This window comes from Theropithecus gelada, chromosome 1 (genome assembly GCF_003255815.1).
Source record: "Theropithecus gelada isolate Dixy chromosome 1, Tgel_1.0, whole genome shotgun sequence".
NCBI classification, from domain to species: domain Eukaryota; kingdom Metazoa; phylum Chordata; class Mammalia; order Primates; family Cercopithecidae; genus Theropithecus; species Theropithecus gelada.
Window position 1 is genome coordinate 120,502,061 of NC_037668.1, and position 14,826 is coordinate 120,516,886.

A 14,826-nucleotide genomic window follows, 5' to 3' on the forward strand; every position below is an offset into this window, starting at 1 on the left:
ATTCAAAAAAATGTTTAAAAATAGGAAAAACTGAATATTTTTAATAGGGTTATGTACACAGGTGCTAAAACTGAAGGGAAATGAGGAAATGATTAACATCAAATATATGATAGTGCTTACTTCTGGGGAACGTGGAGGGCGATGCAGTTGCGAAGGCACATAGAGGCCTTCAGAGGTTCAGTATGTTATGTCTTACTTTGGGTGGTAGATCTATAGGTTTCCATTTTATTCTTTGAACTATACATTTATGTTTTATACTCTCAACTGTATGTAGGTAATGTTTCACAATAAGAAAAAAACTGGATTTATAATGTTCTTTTCAGTCTTTTTGCAGCAATTTTTGTTATCAAGCATCTAAGTTTTTTGAAGCACAAATTCCCAAAACTCCAGTATGGGTTCGAGAAGAAGAGAGGTAATTTAAGTCATTGTGTATACACATTTGTTCATATATTCTATTCTAATAATTTGTTTCTGCTTTTTGAGATTAGCTAAGAGTAGGTCTAGTTTTCTGTAAAAAGTGACCATTTTATACACTTTAATTATGGGGAAATGGTTGTAATTTAAGCATAGCTATTAAGGATTTTACACTTAAAATCAGAAAATGCATACATACAAATGTTATTTGTTTGTTGTTTTAGCTTTAATTGCTAAATCAGAACTTTAACTCTGGTGCCCTGTGATGCTAGTTATGTCTGTGAATCCTGTTAATATGATAATCCTGGAGGAAGAATGTTACATTTTTTAAGAAGTTACTGGGTCTTAGGATCCAAGTGAACTCTGCTGTGAGGAAGGTTAAAAAGTTCAGGTTCATTTACTCTTTATAAAAATCAATACACTATTTTATCAATTTAAAGACAGACAATTAAAAAGTAATTTTTTTTTTTTTTTTGGTACAAAAAGTTTATGAGCAATGCTGGAGTTTAGCCTCTTGGGAAATGATTTAAATACTTGCAATGTTTTACCAGGTGCTAAAGTCAAGAAAATTTTATTATTGAGGGTGAAATGGCATGATAATATAAAGGTAACAAGTTATTGTTACGACTGCATTGCCTAGAAATTCCAATCAAAGGCTTAATGAGATAATGCCCAAAATAAATTCATGTTTGAAAGAGTGTATCATAACAACACAAGGCAGTGTTACTTGTCGTAAGATAGGAACTATGCTAAATAAACTAATGGCCTAAACATAATGAGATGCAGGTTAACTAAAAAGCTCTGACTCAAAAAAAAAAAAAAGCCGAAAACCTTGAAGTCTTTTCTGATGCGTAAGGCGATATAACACCACTCTCAATTCAAATAACATCATTTATGCTGATGACAGCACGTGTGATGGCAGACACCTCTGCCTGCCAATCCAATCCTGTGTGGTTTAGGATATGGAAAATGTGACACTGTGGTGCCCTTGATAATTGGGTTAAACGTAATGAAGACTAAATTGTTCATCATTTCACCACCAGCCTGTCAGCCTTCTTGTTGGGAAAATAAAAGATTGGCATTGTTCAACATGACTGGGAAGCTAAGAGTATTTTTTACTTATTCTTTTTCTCCTTTCTTAATATTTCTGTCACTAGAGCTGCCCATTACTTCCCCAGTCCTCTGAGAGCAACATATTTTATTCCCCACTGAAACCAGTGTTTCCTCAAGTTATCCTTAACTTTGCTTCCAAAGAGATTTTCTCTACATCTTAAATTTAACCCTTTGTGCCATCCTCATTATCTACCTCAACTGTTTCAAAACCATTTACCAAACTACCTTTCCTGCCATCTCTGTTTTCTTCAAGCATAGGTATTGGTACTTCCTTTAGCTAATTTAAAACAAGTCTTCCAGCCTGGTGTAGTGGTTCATGCCTGTAATCTCAACACTTTGGGAGGCCAAGGTGGGCGGATCACTTGAGCTTAGGAGTTTGAGACCAGCCTGGCCAATATGGTGATACCCCGTCTCTACTAAAAATACAAAATTTAATTGAGTGTGGTGGTGGGCATTTGTAATCCCAGCTACTTGGGAGGCTGAGGCAGGAGAATCACTTGAACCTGGGAGGCGGAGGTTGCAGTGAGCCAAGATCATATTGCTGAACTCTAGCCTGGGCCACAGAGTGAGACTCTCAAAAATTAAATAAATAAATAAAATGAAGTAAAACAGGTCTTCCTCTAACCTTTTCCTAAAATCTTACCGTCCTATATTCAGAATGCTCACTTTTCCCCAAAACTTGAAGCCCTTTCACTTTATATTTGCAGTTCTTGAAATTCTACCTTAGCTATATACCCTTCACTACCTCACTAAAAAAGAAAGATGAAAATGCCCTTTGTGCCAGGCACGGTGGCTCATGCCTGTAATCCCAGCACTTTGGGAGGCTGAGGCGGGCAGAACACGAGGTCAAGAGATCGAAACCATCCTGGCCAACATGGTGAAACCCGTCTCTACTAAAAATACAAAAATTAGCTGGGCTTGGTGACACGTGCCGGTAGTCCCAGCTACTCAGGAGGTTGAGGTAGGAGAATTGCTTGAACCTGGGAGGCAGAGGTTGCAGTGAGCCGAGATCCTGCCACTGCACTCCAGCCTGGTGACAGAGCCAGACTCTGTCTCAAAAAACAAAAACAAACAAACAAAAAAGCCTTTGTTTCCCTAATCTAAATGAATCAACTTAATTTACATTCAAATTGTGCAGTAAGTGCTTAGTACCTGGCAAGCTACACACATACACATACACATATACAAGTATAAAACCCAGCCTGTGAATTTAACAATCACTGGATGGCAGAACATGAATTAAACACATTTGTGTTGACTTTAATGGGGACCTGGCCTATAAATGAGCAAGGTTAGGACATTGCATAATGAGAAACTGTGAGCAAAAGTGAGAAAATAAACTTGTGGGAATGGGTTGGGATATTGAACATTGGCTGACTTGAAATTCGGGAAACGAGAAGGTAACAATAGATAAATAACAAAGGGCCAGACTGAGTGTGGTAAACCCTCAAGTACTGGGGAGCCATCAAATGTTTTTGAGCAGAATTTAATCTGATATTGGTGTACAAAATGAATTAAAGAAGAAAGAATCATAATTAAAGAGCTAAAAGGGTTCTTAGAGAGATTTAATCCAACCCGTTCATTAAGTGTATTTCTTAAACTAGTGATCTGTATGAGACCAGGATTCTATTTGTTATATTCCACTTGATTAGAAGGAAACAGTGAATAATCTATATATATGCATCTGCCTCATTGTATAGCATAACTATAGCTCTTAATTACATATAACACTTGTCAGTGTATAACCGTATCAGTATCTTTTATATCTGGATGCATTTGTGTTACCTTAATTTCCAAATTCTTAGGGGCAGGGATTATGTCCGTGCTATTTAATTAATCCACTAGAGGTCACTGTTTTTTCAGAGACATCTTTTTACCTGTGCTAAGGATCAGAATTCTAGAATTTGATGTTTTTAAAAGCTTGTCTGGCTATTGCACATTTAAGCTCTACAGAAATGTGATATTTTAAAGAAAGTCTGTTCACATGTGGTATGGGATACAACATCCTGAGCCAGTCTTCCTTTAGGGAGGAAAAAATTGCTTCTTGTAAATGGTGGCATATAATATTTGATGCAGAGATATTTTTATTAGCTTACAGTGAGTCATGATAAATAATAAATTGCATCATAATAGTAATTTTAATCATAATTTTAAAATAATAATAAATTTTTATGGCCAGGTGTGGTGACTCAAGCCCGTAATTCTAGCACTTTGGGAGGCTGAGACTGGTGGATCACCTGAGGTCAGGAGTTCAAGATCAGCCTGGCCAACATGACAAAACCCCATCTCTACTAAAAATACAAAAATTAGACAGGAGTGCTGGAACACGCCTGTAGCCCCAGCTACTTGGGAGGCTGAGTAAGGAGAATCGCTTGAACCCAGGAGGCAGAGGTTGCATTGAGCCAAGATCACACCATTGCACTCTAGCCTGGGCGACAGAATGAGACTAAGAATAAATTGTTAAATTCACCCAAAAGATTAGATATCTTACTGCAATGACTTCCAAACTTTCGACCACTATAATAAATGCGTTTTACATTATGATCTCATATATGCATATAACTAAAACTAAAACAAAACTTCTGTGAAACAATATTATCCTTACTACATGAAATGCCTCTGATATTTTCTACTCTGTTGCTTTTTTAAAACATTAGCAGTGGCCGGGCGCGGTGGCTCAAGCCTGTAATCCCAGCACTTTGGGAGGCCGAGACGGGCGGATCACAAGGTCAGGAGATCGAGACCATCCTGGTTAACACGGTGAAACCCCGTCTCTACTAAAAAATACAAAAAACTAGCCGGGCGAGGTGGCAGGCGCCTGTAGTCCCAGCGGGAGGCTGAGCCAGGAGAATGGTGTAAACCCGGGAGGCGGAGCTTGCAGTGAGCTGAGATCTGGCCACTGCACTCCAGCCTGGGCGACAGAGCTAGACTCCGTCTCAAAAAAAAAACAAAAAAAAAAAACAAAAACAAACAAACAAAAAAAACATTAGCAGCAACCTACTTAATTGATTGGTCCTGATCTGCAGTTTGAAGAGCACTGTTTTGTTGGATGTAGCTCAGGTTTTTGGTTGTTTTACTGTAGGAAACCCGCTTCTCAACACTGAGTCTCAGTTTCCTCATTTGTAAAAGGGAAAGGTTGCATTTAACTTCCAAGTTCCCTTTGGTTCTAATGATTTACAGTTCTAAGCCAATTGTGTCATTAGTCACTGCTACTGTAAAGAAAGTTTTCTACATAAGGAAATATTTATTAAAATGATGAAAATTAAAATTATCTGCTTAAGACTAGAGAAACTTATACTACCTTGTAGAAAGGTCTGTCTTAAGAATTTTGAATAAAGTTACTGACTTTAATAATTTGATCTCTTTAGTCTGTAAAAGTGAAGGCTGATAAAATACAGATCAAAGCTTTTAAATTATGAAGAAAAACCAGGGATGTTTTAGAGCATGTCCTGAACAATTTGAACTTGGCATCACTGAGGATGCCATGACCTTACACACCGTTTGGAAACAGAATATTGAATTTGACCTAATTTGGTCTTTCTTACATTATTGTGAAAGCCAGTAAGTACAGGCATATCTTGGAGATATTGCAGGTTTGGTTCCAGACCACCACTATACTAAAGCAATAAAGCAATTGTGAATTTTGTTTCCCAGTGTCTGCAAAAGTTATGTTTCCACTATACTGTAGTCTTTTAAATGTGCAGTAGCATTATATGTTTAAAAAATAATGTACATACCTTAATTTTAAAATATTTTATTGCTTAAAGATGCTACTGATCATCCGAGCCTTCAGCGAGTATTAGTCTTTTTGCTGATGAGGGTCCTGTTTTGATGTGGATGGCCGCTGACTGATCAGGGTGGTGGTGCCTATAGGTTGGGGTAGCTGTGGCAATTTGTTGAAATAAGACACCAATGAAGTTTGCTGCATTGATCGACTTCCTTTCACTAAAGATTTCTCTGTAGCATTAGATGCTGTCTGATAGCATTTTGCCCACAGTAGAACATCTTTCAAAATTGGAGTCAGGCCAAGAGTGGTGACTCATGCCTGTAATCCCAACATGGTTTGGGGGCAAGGCAGGAGGATCCACTTGAAGCAAGACATTTGAGACCAGCCTGGGCAACACAGCGGGACCCATCTCTACAAAACGTTTAAAAAATAAAAAATTAGCTGGGTGTGGTGGCACACAACTGTAGTCCTTGTAGCTACTTGGGATGCTGAGACTAGAAGATCACTTGAGCATAGGAATTCATGGTTGCAGTGAGTTAGATCAAACCACTGCACTCCAGCCTTGGCAACAGAGCAAGACGCTGTCTCAAAAACAAAAAACAAGAAAAAAAGTTGAAGTCAGTCCTCTCAAACTTTATTGCTGCTTATCAACTAAGTTTATGGAATATTCTAAATCTTGTGTTACCATTTCAACGATGTTGACATCACCTTCATCAGGAGTAGATTCCATCTCAAGAAACCACTTTCTTTGCCCATCCATAAGAAGCAGCTGCATATCCATTCAAGTTGGATTATGATATTGATGCAATTCAGTCACATCCTCAGGCTCCACTTCTAATTCTTATCTTGCTATTTCCACCATATCCATAGTGACTACCTCTACTGAAGTCTTGAACCACTCAAAGTCATCCATTAGGGTTAGAATCAGCTTCTTCCAAAAACCTGTTAATGTTGATATTTTGGCCTCCCATGAATCCCAAATGTTCTTTTTTTTTTTTTCTTTTTTTTCAGACAGAGTCTCACTCTGTCACCCAGGCTGGAGTGCAGTGGCGCAATCTTGGCTAACTACAACCTCTGCCTCCCCGGTTCAGTGGCGAAATCTCAGCTCACTGCAACCTCTACCTCCTAGGCTCAAATGATTCTCGTGCCTCAGCCTCCCAAGTAGCTGAGACCACAGGCATGCGCCACCACACCTGACTTATTTTTGCATTTTTAGTAGAGATGGGGTTTCGCCATGTTGGCCAGGCTGGTCTCAAACTCCTGGCCTCAAGTAATCCACCCACCTCGGCTTCCCAAAGTGTTGGGATTACGGGCATGAGCCACTGCGCCCAGCCCCAAATGTTCTTAATGACATCTAGAATGGTGAATCCTTTCCCCGAAGGATTTCTATTTACTTTGCCGGAATCCATCAGAGGAATCACTATGGCAACTATAGCCTTAGGAAACGTATGTCCTAAGACTTGAAATTACTCTTTGACCAGTGGGCTACAGAATGAATATTATGTTAGCAGGCATGAAAACACTAATCTTGTACATTTGCATCAGAGTTCTTGGGTGACTAGGTACGTTGTTAATAATCAGTAATATTTGGAAAGGAATTTTTTTTTTTTTTTTTGAGCAGTAGGTTTCAACAGTTGGCTTAAAATATTCAGTAAGCCATGCTGTAAACAGATGTACTGTCATTTAGGCTTTGCTTTTCCATTTATGGAGCACAAGCAGAGTAGATTTCGCATAAGTCTTAGGGGCCCTAGGATTTTCAGAATAATAAATAAGCCTTGGCTTCAACTCAAAGTTACCAGGTACATTAGCCCCTAACAAGAGAGTCATCCTGTCCTTTGAAGCATTGATGCCACATATTTACTTCTCCTCTATAGTTATGAAATCCCTAGATGGCATCTTCCTCCAATATAAGGCTGATTTGTCTACAATGAAAATTTGTTTAGTGTAGCTATCTTCATCAGTGCTCCTAGCTAGATCTGCTGGATAACTTGCTGTACCTTCTACATCAGCACTTGTGGCTTCACCTTGCACTTTTATGTTATGGAGATGGCTTCTTTCCTTGAATCTCATGAACCAAACTTTGCTATCTTCTACCTTTTCTTCTGCAGCTTCCTCACCTCTCTCAGCCTTCACAGAATTGAGGAGAGTTAGAACTTTGCTCTGGATTAGGCTTTTGCTTAAGGGAATGTTGTAGCTGGTTTAACCTATCCAGACCACTAAAACTTTCTCTATACCAGCAATAAGGCTGTTTTGCTTTTTTGTGTTCACTGGACTAGCATTTTAAATTTCCTTTAAGAACTTTTCTTTCGCATTCACAACTTGTGTACTGGCAAAATAGGCCTAGCTTTTGGCCAGTCTCAGCTTTTGACATGCCTTCCTCACTAAGCTTAATCATTTCTAGCTTTTGATTTAAAGTGAGAGATGTGTGACTCTTCCTTTTACTTGAACACTCAGAGGCCATTGTAAGGGTTTTGTTGTTGTTGCTGCTGTTGTTTTTTGAGGCTTTTTTTTTTTTTTTTTTGCATTTAGTAATGAGTTTTATTTATTCTAGGTTGCATATATTTTTACATTTTTAACACCTGTGCTATTGAAATGGCTCTCACAACTGATAGAATCTTAGATTACAGCTGGACGCAGAGGCTCACACCAGTAATCCAGCACTTTGGGAGGCCAAGGCCGGTGGACCACTTGAGGTCAGGAGTTCAAGACCAGCCTGGCCAACATGGTGAAACCCCGTCTCTACTAAAAATACAAAAATTAGGTGGTGGCATGCACCTGTAATCCCAGCTACTTGGGAGGCTAAGGCAGGAGAATCGCTTGAGTCCAGGAGGTAGAGGTTGCAGTGAGCCGAGATGGTACCACTGCACTATAGCCTGAGCAACAGAGTGAGATTCCATCTCAATAAATTAAAAAAAAAAAAATGGGGGGGGGCTGGGTGTGGTGGCTCACACCTGTAATCCCAGCCATTTGGGAGGCCAAGGCAGGTGGATCACCCGAGGTCAGGAGTTTGAGACCAGCCTGGCCAACATGGCAAAACCCCGTCTCTACTAAAAATACAAAAATTAGGTGGGCATGGTGGCTCACGCCTGTAATCCCAGCTACTCGGGAGGCTGAGGTGCGAGAATCTCTTGAACTCGGAATGTGGAGGTTGCAGTGAACCGAGATCGTGCCACTGCACTCCAGCCTGGGTGAAGAGCGAAACTCCATCTCAAAATAATACATAGATAAATAAATAAAAATTAGCTTTTCAGAGAGACAGAGGTCTTATCTTGTTGCAATCTCAAAAAAAAAAAAAAAATTTAAGGAAAAGCAGTATTCAATGTCAGTGAGTCTTCCATTGTAAAGTTACTAATTGGCCTGATTTCAATATTGTTGTGTCTCAAGGAATAGGGAGGCCTGAGAAGAGGAAGAGAGATGGGTGAACAGCTGGTTGGTGGATCAGTCAGAACACACATATTTATCAATTAAGTTTGACATTTTATGTGGGCTTGATTCATGGTACCCCAAAGCAATTACAACAGTAACATCAAAAATTACCATATATTGCTATAACAGATAATAATGAAGTTTGAAATATGATGATTACCAAACTGTGACACAGAGAACACATTTTGTTGAAAAAATGGTGCTGATAGCCTGGCAGACACAGTTACCACAAACATTCAATTTGTAAAAAATGCAGTATCTGCAAAGCGCAATAAAGGAAAGCACAGTTAAACAAGGTATGCTTGTATAAATTTATTTACCAGATTTTATAATACCAAAACCAAACAATGTCCCTTAACATTTATAAGAATAGTATCTTTATATCACAGTAAGCTCACTACCTCATTGGTACAGATATTTAAATAAATTTAAGATTTAGACAAATTCACAAATTCCACCTCCATACTTTTATCAAGGTTTTGGAGTCAGAAAGGGCCTTGGAGGTTTTCTAGCTCCTCATCTTTAAGGTATGTAAAATATCTGGAGTATATCCGTAATGTCATGGAGACTAACAGTGGTTCTCACAGAATGTCTCTTGATACCCTGTTAGAGACAAAACATTGACCTAGAATGGTCTGGGTCGTGACGCACTATGATCCTTCTCATCTTGTGAGTTAGAAATTTTTTACCCACTTGGTGGCCAGAAACAGACCACACTGAGTTTTGATCCTCTGAGACAGTGTGCTCATATAGGTAATTATATAGTTGCAGTTATAAATCCTGTTTGGCTAAATGTAGGCTCTGATAAGCCTTTGAAGGTGAGAAGTCTCCTGAATTGTAACCTAAACTCTTAAATCTAAGGAAAAGAGGACAAATATTGAAAATCAAATTATGATTTTAAAGATCAAATTGGGGTGAATGGTTAATGCTGACAGAGCTAAAAGCGCCATCATCTGGTCCAGAGTAGGGGATTTCACACGTTGCTTCTTGGCAGTAAACAGTAGAATCTCAGAGGTGCGGAAGCCAAAAACCTCTGCAGAACAACTACAACCTCTTCCTGAACAGCCACCTCTGTTGCTTGATATGCAGAATAAAAGCTTTCTGAAACAGGGTTTAACATGTCTCAAAATAGATTTGACAAGTTCTCACCATACCTGCTGCTTCTGCTGGTTTATATATAACATACATACTCTAAGTGATATATATGCACATATATATAAATATGTACGTATATCCACTAAGTTCTTTGGCATAAGTTATTTCTAGTTTTAGATTTACTTTGCTAAAATGAAAACCAGTCATCTAATTTATACCTTAGTGAAAGTAAGATGAAAATGTTTATGAAGAAACAGCTTACAAGCGTTCTTTAACTAGAATGGTTACATATTTTTGTTTTTTAAACTGAGCTTTCATAACTGTCTTCAGGACAACAAAAATTGTGGGAAGAGAATAGAAAATACTTAGCTGGAAGAGAAATGGCACTTTCTCTTCAAACAAAAGGAATTTGGATTTCATCTAAGAAAGGATAGAAAAGAAAGAGCAATGTAACTTGGTGCTTCATTCTTTCTAAAACAACACATAACAAAAACAAACTGGAATTTTATATTGACTCTTTAGTTTATTTCAGTGTCAGGTACCATTCTTTATAAACTGGGGATCAGGGAAGGTATTTAAGGTTCCTTTAAGATAGTTAACATCTAGAAACAATGTTGAGTTTAGTTCTCAGAAGAATTACACAAAGGAGAAGAAAATAGTTTGTAAAGTATATTGAGTTCCTGTGAAAGGGATTAAGCAAAGGTGGTATCCTTACAACTTTTTTTGGGTCTTTTTCTAACACTAAATAGAGGCAACAGGATATAGAAAGAGCTTGGCCTAATTTGAATCCTAGATTTACTACTTGTTAGCTATGCGATCTCAGGAAGTCATTTAACCTCTCAAAACTTGTTTCCTCATCTGTAAAAATAGAGTTGAAGGCTGGGTACGGTGGCTCACACCTGTAATCCCAGCATTTTGGGAGGCCGAGGCGGGCGAATCATGAGGTCAGGAGTTTGAGACCAGCCTGCCAACATGGCGAAACCCTGTCTCTACTAAAAATACAAAAAATTAGCTGGGCATAGTGGCGGGCACCTGTAATCCCAGCTACTCAGAGGCTGAGGCAGGAGAATTGCTTGAACCTGGGAGGCGGAGGTTGTAGTGAGCCAAGTTTGCGCCACTGCACTCCAGCCCAGGCAACAGAGTGAGACTCTGTCTCAAAATAAAAATAAAAATAAAAATAGAGTTGTAAATTGTGTGAGGATTAAATGAAATAATGTATAAAACCACCTAGCAGTTTGGGAAGATGAAAAAGTGCTGGAGATGCATGGTGGTGACAGTTGCACAACAGCGTAAATGTTCTTCATGCTACTGAACTGTGTACCTAAAAATGTATTAAACAGTAAATTTTACCACAATTTAAAAAATACACCTCGCATATGGTAAGTAATGCTGATTTTTCCTTTGCCTTCTTTAAAGATGTAATTTTCTTTTAATTCTCAAAAAATAACAGGTTGTATATAGCAGGAGATGTTGCATAAAGCTGTCTGAAATTGCATTCATAATTTACAGTAATGTTTATACATTTTGATTACCATTTGATTCAGCTACACTTGGACCTCATTCTTGTTTGGAACTATTCTGCCTTCAAGATCTTGAAATAAGAGCTTCCCGTCTCTGACCACAACCTCTATCTCAATCTGCAGCTATCACTCCCAAGTCTGCTTTGTGACCTCATTTTGACCTCCTATCTCTAGCCTAGCTCTATTCTTCTGAGTTAGCAGACCCTCTTACTTTTGTTTTCTTGAACTCTACAGTCAGCGATTACAGTGTCCTCTTAAACAATTGTAGATTCTTTCTCCCTTAACCTTCTGCTATGTCCACCTTCCCAACCTCCAGTCATACTTTTTTCCTATTTAGCTGCTGAACATTTTGGGGAAAGTTCTCAAATAAGACCATTAGCACTTTAGATAAGCGATCTCATTTAATTCAGTCCTCTTAGCATCCCTGGGGAAATATTATGTTACTCACTTTATGAATGGTGGAACTGAGGCTCAGAGTGGTATGGTGACGCACCCAAGGACACTTAATTATATATAGATTTGGGATTTAAACCCAGGTCTGTCTGATATCCAAGCCTACATTCTTTGTATTCCTTTGGCCCTGTTCTCTCTACTATATTTTTCCCACCTTTTTTTTTCTTTCTTACTGACTTTAGAATAGACCTTTTCTACTCTCAAACTTTGAACCAACCATAGTAGATAGTTTAACCCACTTTACTGAACCAATTGAGGGCATCCAGCAGAATCTCCTTCAACATCATTTTCTTCGTATGGGCTCTCATTTCTCTGCCTCATTGCTGATAAAGTACCCTCCTTTATCTTGCTGATTCCACTTTCTATACTGGGCCTTGCTTTATGATTTATTTGTATTCTGCCTCCTTTGAGATATCCTTTCATATTGATTATTTTCCCTCTACCTTAAAAAAACCTGAAAAATATCTATTAGCCGTCTTATAGTAATTGGTGATCTCAGCAAGAGCCATTTCAGGGGAGTAATGAGTACAGATTCCAGAAGGCAGAACGTTGATAACTGAGTAGGAAATATGGAAGTTGAAAATGACAAGGGCAGACTTCTTTAATAAAGGCTTACGACGAAATGAGGAGGGGCTGTGTGATCGAAGGACTTTTTTTTTTTTTTTTTTTTTTTTTTTGAGACGGAGTCTCGCGCTGTGTCGCCCAGGCTGGAGTGCAGTGGCGCGATCTCGGCTCACTGCAAGCTCCGCCTCCCAGGTTCAGGCCATTCTCCTGCCTCAGCCTCCGAGTAGCTGGGACTACAGGCGCCCGCCACCACGCCCGTCTAGTTTTTTGTATTTTTAGTAGAGACGGGGTTTCACCATGTTAGCCAGGATGGTCTCGATCTCCTGACCTCGTGATCCGCCCGCCTCGGCCTCCCAAAGTGCTGGGATTACAGGCGTGAGCCACCGCGCCCGGCCCAGGACTTTTTTTTAAAAAAGAGATTGGGTAGATTTAAACATGATTACATGCTTTTAAAAAAGAGAAAAAGGGAGAGGTTTGTAGAGTAAATACCCCAGAGTGAGATTCATGGGATTAGCCTCAAATGCCTTTATATATAGGCTGTATCCATCTTTATAAGCCCTGCTGAAATGACACCTCTCTGAAACTCCTTTTGATTGACTCAGGAGGAAGTGTTTCTTCTCTGATTTCCTGTAGCAGCTTCTACATCTCTCATGGCATTTAACACATAACTGTCTTGAATAACAGTGTAGTTATTATGAGCTTTACTGTCTGGGTTTGATTCCTGGCTTCACCACTTACTAGCTGTGTGATTTTGGGCAAATTGCATATTCTCTCTGTACTCAGTTTCCTTATCTATAACAAGGGGATAATATTAGTAGCTACCTCATTGTTATGAGGATCAATATCTGTAAAGCTCTTAGAACATGCATTTTTCTTCTACTGAATTGTAAGGTCTGGCTGGATGTGGTGGCTCACACTTGGTAATCCCAGCACTGTGGAAGGCTGAGGTGAGGGCAGGGGGGTTGCTACTACTCCAGTGTAGCTGCTTTCTCAGAAATTAAGGCAAAAAGTCTTACTGACCATGTAAAGGAAATCCAACAGAATTATAAACAGTCTCTGCCTTTAAGGAGCTTGTAAGTCTAGTTAAGAAACCAGACTTAAACATACGAAAAGTTAAACATTGGCCAGGCACAGTGGCTCATGCCTGTATTCACAGCACTTTGGGAGGCCAAGGTGGGCGGATCACCTGAGGTCAGGAGTTCGAGACCAGCCTGACCAACATGGAGAAACCCCATCTCTACTAAAAATACAAAACTAGCCAGGCTTGGTGGTGCATGCCTGTCATCCCAGCTACTGGGGAGGCTGAGGCAGGAGAATCACTTGAACCCGGGAGGTGGAGGTTGCAGTGAGCTGAGATCACACCATTGCACTCTAGCCTGAGCAACAAGAACAAAACTCCATCTCAAAAAAAAAAAAAGAAAAAGAAAAGTTAAACGTTTAGGTAATGGTTCTAGTAGTAGGCCATAAAGGAGTTCATGATTAATTGTGTTAATTGTACAGACAATGATGACTCTGGAATTTAGGGAAGGGATTTACTTTAGTCCAAGTTAGTCAAGGAAAACTTTATTGGGCTAGTGGAATTTGAACTTAACCCTGAAAAGTGAGTGAAGTTTGAGTAAGAGAGAGACTAATCCAGATTTCTTGTTGATGAGTTTGAGAGTACTTTGTCCTTTAATTTTTTTTTTTTTTTTTAAGATGGGAGTCTCGCTCTGTCGCCAGGCTGGAGTGCAGTGGCACAATCTTGGCTCACTGCAACCTCTGCCCCCCCGGTTCAAGCGATTCTTCTGCCTCAGCCTCCTGAGTAGCTGGGACTACAGGCGCACACCACCATGTCCAGCTAATTTTTGTATTTTTAGTAGAGATGGGGTTTTATCATGTTGGCCAGGATGGTCTCGATCTCCTGACCTCGTGATCTGCCTGCCCAGCCTCCCAAAGCCCTGGGGTTACAGGCATGAGCCACCGCACCCAGCCTAATTTTTATTTCTGTGTTCTTGTTACAGGCATCCCGATTTTCAACTGCTAAAGGAAGAACAGAGGTATGGTTGAATCAGTATCATTTACCATTTATATATTTATGTTAATAGAAACATTAGGAGTGAACCAGGTGATAGGAGCTCTTGGACTTCCTGTGCTGATGCATTATGTAAATGTCCCATTCTAGCCCACACAAAGAAATATTTGACCTGTTCAGCTTTTTCTTTTGTGATGGTAAGATGATGTGTTTGATCTGTATGATTTATTGTACAGCTGTTCCTCCCGATGAAATCTAATTTAACCTGTTGAAATAGGACATAAACACAGCCTCCATCTCAGATACCGTGCTTCTTTGCCAACTAGATTGTGCCTGTTACATTTGTTGAAAGGTTTTTATAGTCCTATAGGATTTCAAAACCAATAATGTACCAGTTACTTAATTATTTGAAAGAACATCTAAAGCATTAATATAAATTCCAAGTTGTGATTTTCTTTCTAAACTTTCCTCATGGTATTGTTTGCCTGGTATGGCCATCTCTC

The 14,826-nt window shown here is 39.3% G+C and overlaps 1 protein-coding gene across 1 annotated transcript in view; it reads left to right on the plus strand.

Annotated features, from left to right (window-relative positions):
- Window positions 1-14,826, plus strand: part of RPAP2 (RNA polymerase II associated protein 2) — an 89,312-nt gene that overhangs the window by 8,205 nt on the left and 66,281 nt on the right. The window contains exons 6-7 of the mRNA XM_025405802.1: window positions 324-412; window positions 14,313-14,348. Coding sequence (XP_025261587.1) covers window positions 324-412; window positions 14,313-14,348 — 125 coding nt within the window. The remainder of the gene's footprint in view (window positions 1-323; window positions 413-14,312; window positions 14,349-14,826) is intronic.